The sequence below is a fragment of the Kryptolebias marmoratus genome, linkage group LG3, assembly GCF_001649575.2.
Source record: "Kryptolebias marmoratus isolate JLee-2015 linkage group LG3, ASM164957v2, whole genome shotgun sequence".
NCBI lineage: Eukaryota > Metazoa > Chordata > Actinopteri > Cyprinodontiformes > Rivulidae > Kryptolebias > Kryptolebias marmoratus.
In genome coordinates, this window is record NC_051432.1 from 17,734,759 (window position 1) to 17,742,899 (window position 8,141).

The 8,141-nt window shown below is 41.6% G+C and overlaps 1 protein-coding gene across 1 annotated transcript; it reads left to right on the forward strand.

The window, feature by feature from the left end:
• The first annotated feature begins 2,719 nt into the window (after positions 1–2,719).
• On the forward strand, positions 2,720–7,830 carry LOC108244701 (galanin receptor 2a). Its single transcript, XM_017431152.3, has 4 exons — positions 2,720–2,970; positions 3,395–3,740; positions 3,921–4,785; positions 5,757–7,830. Exons 3-4 carry the CDS (start codon positions 3,923–3,925, stop codon positions 6,742–6,744), a joined length of 1,851 nt encoding a protein of 616 aa, XP_017286641.2. The 5' UTR covers positions 2,720–2,970; positions 3,395–3,740; positions 3,921–3,922; the 3' UTR covers positions 6,745–7,830.
• Positions 7,831–8,141: the final 311 nt, after the last annotated feature.

Genomic DNA, 8,141 nt, shown 5'->3' on the forward strand with positions numbered 1-8,141 from the left:
CAGCAGTTTTTCAGTGCAGCTATTCTTTTTTTTACGAACTTAAAAAAACATCCTGACACTCCATGAGGGTGATGAATAAACATAAGTAATAAAATTTTAAAAATGGAAGTAAATCATGAATTTCACAAGCTGACTCATGATATTCACTGTGACATTTTAAAACTTAGCCACCATTTTCAGGGTGGAGGTTTTACTTTTATTAAGTTTTATTTTTCAGGTGATCATGGTTAGAAATTCTCAATCTTCCAGCTAGAAGATTGAGAGTTTGATTTCAAACCGTTGAAGATGAGCAAAACATTGAAGCCTCCATTGATCCTGATGTTAGTGTACTGAGAGGAATAAAAGAGCTGCAAGTGTGTGAAAATATCTGGGGAACAAAAAAGCCCTGTATGAGAGTTTTGTTTGAAATTAAAAAAACTAAACAAAAAACACATTAAAGATGTTTTTGTAGAACCTGTAAGATTAAAAAGATATTGTACAAGAACTACTTATCTCTTTCTTCCTGTTTATATTTGGTGTAAAAGCATATATTTTTTTATGACAAATGAATCCTCTGTTGCGTTGGGTTATTAAATATTTTGTGAATCATGAAAGTTTTTTAAACTTTATTTCAGCCTTGCATTTACATATAAAGAGCATTTTTTGAGCCCTGAAATGATAATTTTTAAAAACAGGTTCCAGAGTAATTACAAAACATCTTGAAAATGGTGTTTTTGTGTAAACAGCCTTCATGTCACTTTTTGGAAATGATGTCAGAGACCAGTGGTCTCCAATCCTGGTCCTCGAGGGCCACCATCCTGCATGTTTTACTTGTTTCTCTGCTCCAACACACCTGATTTAAATCAATGGGTGATTAACAGGCTTCTGCATGACATGAAGAGGTGATTTAACCACTGAATCAGGTGTGCTGGAGAAGGGAAACAAGTAAAACATGCAGGATAGTGGCCCTCGAGGACCATGGTTGGAGACACGTGTCATAGACCCACCCCTAACCTGACCTACAGCCCAAGAGCATCAGGAGCAACAATGATGACGACGAGGGTGAAAACTTTGGCTTTGGTGTTTATAGTTAGTACCTTGTGTGTAAGCTTTCTGTGCAAGCTCCACATCTCGTTTCCTGTTTTTGGTGTATTTTCATGGCAGCGTTTACAGCGCCACATGCAGGCCTGGTATAGTTACTACAGCGTTTTTGGTGTTTCTGTGTAGACAAAGACATTTCTACGGTGGCCCAGAGGTGTCAGGTCAAATACAAAAGCCACAACATTTGTATATGTGTTACACCTCTGGGCCACCGTACATTTCTGAAAACTGTGCCGTATTTACAAGAATATCTTTAGAAACAAAATAAAAACAAAATGCTTTGGAAAAACTGTTGTTTCCTTGTGAAAAAGAACATGCTACAGAAAATCTCACATACCTCTTATTTACATAAGCTTCTGTTTGAGGAAATTATAAATGAGGTCATGCAAGGATCATTTAAAGTTAAATTTACCGTCATTGTTGTTTTCATGCGCCAGAAAATGTGTTGCTTGTTTCCTCCCCACGTTCAAAATGTGAGAACTGCCTCTCTTGTGACAAGCCATGATGGTTCTGTTTATAAACGGTTCGGAGGCACATCCTGTCAACCTGGGCCGAAATAAATGAGCCCACTGTGGGGGGAGTGACAGCAGGGAGGCATAAAAGGCATAAAGTAGAGCAGTGCCAACATCTTTTATGATCGGGAATTATCATTTGACTAAAAACGAGAGACCCGCTGAGCCAATGCTGACATTTAAAATAATATTTCAAGTTAATTAGATGAAATATGTAAATTTATTTGGTCTGTTCATCTGGTGAATCAGTCATCAAGGAGATCTCTGAGCTCTTTTATTAACATAAAACAAACTTGCCCTGGTGAGGTCAGTACTGCTGCCCAGTTCAATTACTGTGTCTTTAATTAAGGTGAAGACATTCTCCAGCTAATGGTGGCATAATAACATGGAGAAGTATCATCATTTGACTATATAATGGACTTCAAAAACAATAAAACATTCATTTGTGTTTCAAATGATCTTTTAATTAAAAGTCAGCAAATGAATTATACATTCGGTAAATCAGTAATAACCCCTTTTTTTGTTGCTGTAAACATTAGAAATTTGAAGGTGGTTCAGTTTTATTTTTTCTCAGTCACTAAAACAATTTAAGTTTTTGTCACTAAATGTGTAAAACTTGGTGTATACGTTGGTTTGAAATAATGAAAACTTGTTTTTTCATATTTTTCATGTGGCCATAAAAAGTTAAATGTATGTAAAAATGTATCGCCTTTTTTCAGTTTGTTCCAAGAGTTTCTATTTTGTTGTTAACAGGAACCTTTTCCAGAGTATATTTGGCTCATTCACATAGAATGTTGTCCAATTATAGTTATATTTTGACAGGAATGTGGCTCCAACAATCAGAGTGAAGAAGAAGGGAAAAAAAAAAAAAAAAAATACAGTAACACCATCAACACATCAAGTTTTGGGGCTGAAATAGAATAAGTGCCTCCACTTTGAGCTCCCAGCAGCCTGTAGAGTGAACTGACAGCCACTCTGATTGATTACAGGTTTTCAGAGAGCCATAGGAGCTCTGTGGATGAGTGCACAGCGATGTGTGGATGTGTGGCTGTGTGTTGGAGCACAGCTGCTCCCTCCCTGACTGGATTCCCTCCTCTCAGTCCTCTCTCAGTCCTGCAGCGGCGGGCTGCGCTCGGTGCCTCCGTCGGCAGGAGCTCAGCCATCTGAGGAGCCCATCTGTCAAAGAGAAACAGCTGACGGAAACACAATGAGAAGGAGAAGTCTCCGCGGAGCTTGAGAGACCGATAAGAATGCGCTCATGCTGGACACGAGTGATCCGGGGGGTAACTTTGCCAGTGTCTTTTCTTCTTTTTCTCCTTGGTGCAGATCTTTATCTGGCTGCTTTCTGAACATCCTGAGGCTGATCCACACGTGTAAGGTCAGTAATAATAATATTTAAACCTATTGGTCAGTTAAAACAAACAGGTGTTTCTGTAATCATCTGTACGTGTTTCAGATGTGATTAATTTGTAAAATCATTGTTAAGATTTTTTTTTCTAATAAAAAGGTGAAAGGTGACAAAAAAATGTTTCTTTCAAAATTGATTTTCTTTTAGATTAATAAAGGGCAAAAACTACAGCTTTGTTGAGGTTTTTAAAAAAAATAACCCTGAAGTTATTATTTGAGCAGGAACCTTCCCTACATCGCTTCGTATTGTTGTATTGTTCCAACAGGGAGATTCCCACCTGAAAGGAGACTTTAAAGCCTCTCCATGTTCTTATTCTTTTCTTTGCTGGAATGTATTGTTTGTTCTTGTTTGCTGTGATTTTGATCTCCGGTATCTGTGTCGTTTCTCTGAACAGGTCTGATCGTGTCAGTGTGATGGACTAAAGGTGTTAAGAGGAAGAAAGGGAGAGGAGGAGGGAGGCAAGCACCAGGTTACCTTCCTCGAAGGTGAGAAAGCCTATTAACGTGTGATGGTGGATTGTCGGGTTCGAACAGCTACTCCCGAGAGGAATGAAGGAGCAAATCTTGAACTGCGCTGGGACCGGAGCTGAACAGCACCATCATGACTCTAACTGACTCACGGGATGTGGCAAAGGATGAGGAATGAGGATTTTCATCCCTGTCCAGAGAGTTTTCCTTGTGCTGTTCCAAAAAACCTGAAGATCACAACCTTAGAATGTGGAACCTGATGTGACATATTCAGTGAGTTGTTTTTTTTAAATCTCTTTTTGTACATTTTGCAAAAATTTAACTCCTTGTCTTTTGTTTAGTTGCATGAAGAGTTTGAAAGAAGACTTATAAGAGACTTTGTTCAAGTGCACAATTTTTATCCTTTCTGCCTCTGGCCTGTTTGATGTCTGTAGTGTGTTTTTGCTTTATTAGAAATGGATCTGACCCAGGACCAACAGGTGGGGTGGAACCCACTTGAATCCAGCTTCTCACCTCTGCAACAGGAAAAACTCAGCCACACCTTCAGCTTCCGCAGCACTCTGATGTTAACGTCCACTTTCGACTCTGCTACTGCTCCTCGCCATCAGCCTCTGCCCTCTCTCCTCCCTTCTTCTCGTCCTCCTTACTCTTCTCTTATCTCCCTCCCTGTAATCTCCACCACCTCCTCCTCCTCGGCCTTAAATGAGCCAACTAGCTCCTCGTTTCCTCTGTCCCTCTCCAACATCTCGTTTAATGATCTGGCAGACCTGGAGAACATGCTGCTCTGGACCCTCCATGAACCCAGCACTATCGCTCTGACCATCATGTACTGCCTGTCTTTTATTCTGGGATTTATTGGGAATCTAATGGCCCTGCGGGTCCTCACCAGCCGACGCAGTCGGCGGCTTGCTGGCGTCAGTGCTACACGCAGTCTCCTGGTGAACCTGGCAGCTTGTGACTTGGCTGTGGTGTGTGTGTGCATGCCCATCACTCTGGGAAACCAAATCTACACCGCCTGGGTCTACGGTGACCTCTTGTGTCGAGCCGTGCCCTTTACGCAGGCTGTCTCGGTCTCAGCCAGCGTGTTGACGCTGACGGTGATCAGCGTGAATCGTTACTACAGCGTTCGATCTCCGCTCAGAGCTCGCTCCATGTTTACTCGCCGGCGGATCTTGGTGACCATTGGCGTTGTGTGGACTGTGTCCTCCATGATGTGTGCGCCAATAGCAGTGATGAACAGAAGACAAGAAATCAGCTTTGAGACTTTCACTATCCTGGTCTGTCAGGAGGAGTGGCCTCAGCATCGCCTTAAGCAGGGGTAGGTACCCTGACAGCGTACACAACACCAACATTTAATGATCTAATTACAACATTCAGATTAACTTCATCCATGGATGGATGAGACGGAGCTCAAGGGTTCTGACAAACTGAGCTGAGAGTCAGCCAAGAGTAAGAATGCTGCTGGGCTGTGTTTGGGAAAGGGCACCCATCACTTGTAATTTTCAAACTGGGCAGCTTTTTTGCACGCAAATGCCTCTTACTGTTAGGCATGCTGAATACTAGGAGGGTGTCTGAGTAAACGATCAGCGTTCATGCTAGTCAGCCAATGTATAACTGGCTGAGTGTGTTTGTTCGTAACTTTTACCAGAAAACACGAGACAGTGCAGCTGTTCATCAGACTGCCTATGGTTCCCCAGTGTCTCAATGTATCTACAACTCAGAGACTGTTTTTGTTTTTTGGTGCAAGAACATTATTTCTGGCTTATGTCAGTGATGCAAAAGCCAAGTTTAGCATTTTACTAGACATGTTGTTTGTCTTTCGACTGCTCCCTTCTGTCAGGGGTTGCCACAGTGAGTGAACTCACACAGCAGCTGTCTTCAGCAGTCATTGAGCAAAAGGTGGGGTACACTCTGGACAGATTTGAGTCCATCACAGGGGCCAAATAAAGACAAATGAGGCAAACAACTATTCCCACTCACACTTAGACACAGCTTAGAGTAGCCAGCTAACCTAACATTCGTGTTTTTTTACTGAGAGGAAACCAGAGTACTCAGAGAAACTCCACACAGAAAGACCCAATCAGCAGTGCAAACCAACTGTGCCACCATGCAACCCCAGAGACAAACCTTCAGTCTTTTTCTGTTTATTATTTTTGGCCTGTGCAATTGAACCACTTACGAAAGCACAAGGTGGCATAAGATTTTGTTTTCACTGATGCAATTCCAGTGCTAGTTCAGAGACAGTGTTTACTTAACACCATTTTTAACAAATTTATTTTTCTTCTGCAGATACAACGTCTTGCTGTTTGTGATGCTCTACTGTTTGCCCGTGACATTTAACCTCACCATCAGCTTCCTGACCGGCAGAAGACTTTGGGGAGGAAAGAAGTCCACTTTTGCTGATCTCGACCCCCGCAGCCAAGCTCTTCACACCTCACGCCTAAAGACAAGGCAGAAGATTGCAAAGATGGTGGTGTGTCTGGTGCTCCTGTTTGCCATCTCCTGGCTGCCGCTCTACCTGGTTGACCTTTGGATTGACTGCCAGCACCACTCATCATCTTGGCTCCTGCAGACACGACCGTTTGCTCAGTGGCTGGGCCTGACCAACTCCAGCCTTAACCCCATCTGTTACTGTTTCATTGGAGATCTGTATCGCTCGGCAAAGGTCATACGGACACGATACTACCAAAAAGTTGCAGCTCTCTTCAGCACCTCCTCGTTCTCCAGCTCCGCTGCAGTGGTTTCTCCTGCTGCCATCATTACAGAAACCAAAGGGATTTCAGCTGAGCATCACCGTATTGCTGCTGCCGTGGCTGCTTCCACTTCAGTGGTCACCATCCCTAGACTGCTGGGCTTAGCCAGTGGGCAGGGGCAACAGGTCAGGGACAGTTCGGATAGTGAAATGGGATCGGACCACAGTATGTCAGGCTGGTGCCAGTCCAGTCCCAGTGTGTGCGAAGGCTCTTTATTCCACTGTCAGCTTCACACACTTCAGCAACCCTTGCAAAAGACAGACTTCATGCCAGCAAGAAGACACTCTGTGAATGAGGTGGCTGTGTCATTATCTTTAAGAATTGAACCTGTGGAAATAGACCTGCTGCCACTGAGGAGGCATTCAGAGGACAGAATATATGGTCTGCCAGCTGATAAGAGAGACATTATTACCAAGGACAGAGATAGATTTTGTTACACTAGGCAGCACAGAAACAAAACATCACAAAACTATTCTCTGGAAGGAAACACAGAGAAGAAAACAACAAATATGACAAGTCTGTGAATGTTTCAGATTATCGGATGTATCAGCTGGGAGGAATTTCCTCTTTTTGTCCTGCAAGGAGTGAAAACATACAGCTCCAAACTTACAGTTTGTACTCGACAGAATGGAATAATTCTTTCCAGAACCATTTGTTTGTCTTGTAGAAAAACTCACTTTGCTCTCCTTTCTGCATCTAGTTTAGTATTATTGTAGGTTTTTGAGCAGACGTGAAGGAAACAGTGTTAGGGTGAAACCTGCAGGGGAGCAGCTTGAGTGTTTTTTAGCTGGTTGACAGTAAGAAGGGTAGATTGCAGCAGCGTGCCATAACATATAAGTCATATCATAGTCACAGCAGTTCCTATCATCTGCTTGAGACATCAACCCAGCAAGACTGAAAGTTTAATGACTTCTTGTGCACATTTTTATGTCTCTAATTGTGTTACTAATGGTTTTGATTGAATTTGTTGCTCACAGAAAAGATCTAACCTTTTGTTATAGTGCAATATCGGCACATACTGCATGCAAGTTTCTGAATTGTGGTGAGTTTCTCATCATAAATGTCTGATTTATAATCTTTTGCAGACAAAAAAAATGCTGCAAATTACTCCAGATGTACACTGAAACATATGAAAGCTCTTTTACATTACAGTACTTGGTGTGACTTTGGGGAATCATTAAAAACAAGACCTCCAAGAGACAAAAAGCATTGGCTTTGGTTTTTAATATTCATATAAAAGGAATGGCTGCAGACCAAAAATGGTGTACTCTACATCTGAATATGATCTAACTACATGTGATACATTATGATTATAAAATAAAACGATAAATCAGTGCTTTAACAGGAGCCTAAAGTGAACCAGATGACGCAGGTAGGCAGGATCAATGATACGATCGCTGCACTATTTATAGTGAATCCCAGAACACTGAAATATACTGTTTCCAATGAATGTAGGGTTGAGAAGAAGCATGTATGTGCAATATATTCCTCAAGCAGAGGGAGCAAGGTAGCTGACATAATCCTCTTTGAAAGTGTTACCTCCTTTTTTCAGTTTTAACACAAGTTCCTGAATGTGAAGTTTCAAAGAAAAAGAATGTTCATTAGAAGAAAATGACTGAATAAATAAATTTGCTGTGATATGAAACAACGGCTAAAATATATATTTTTTTCATCAGTGTGTAGAAGTACTTTAACTTTGCTTTCATCAGCTCTCAAGGCAGGTTTGTCCTCTGTGGATATTTTTATATTTTAATAAAGGTGACGTGAAGGGGAAGGCTCTGCTTTTGCAAGGGTACAATGCAGGGAAATAAATCAGCTGAATAGAAGAGGACATTTTGATCAAGGTCTTTTTCCAAATTTAGTCAAAATATCCTCAACTTTCTTATAAAACACTATGGTACAAAATCTTCATAGCAACAAG

Bases quoted from the DNA above. Each gene is read 5' to 3' on its own strand.
- LOC108244701 (XM_017431152.3), top strand. From the start codon at position 3,923: ATGGATCTGACCCAGGACCAACAGGTGGGGTGGAACCCACTTGAATCC. The intron at 4,786-5,756 runs GTAGGTACCCTG...TTTCTTCTGCAG, and splicing joins CAGCATCGCCTTAAGCAGGG to ATACAACGTCTTGCTGTTTG.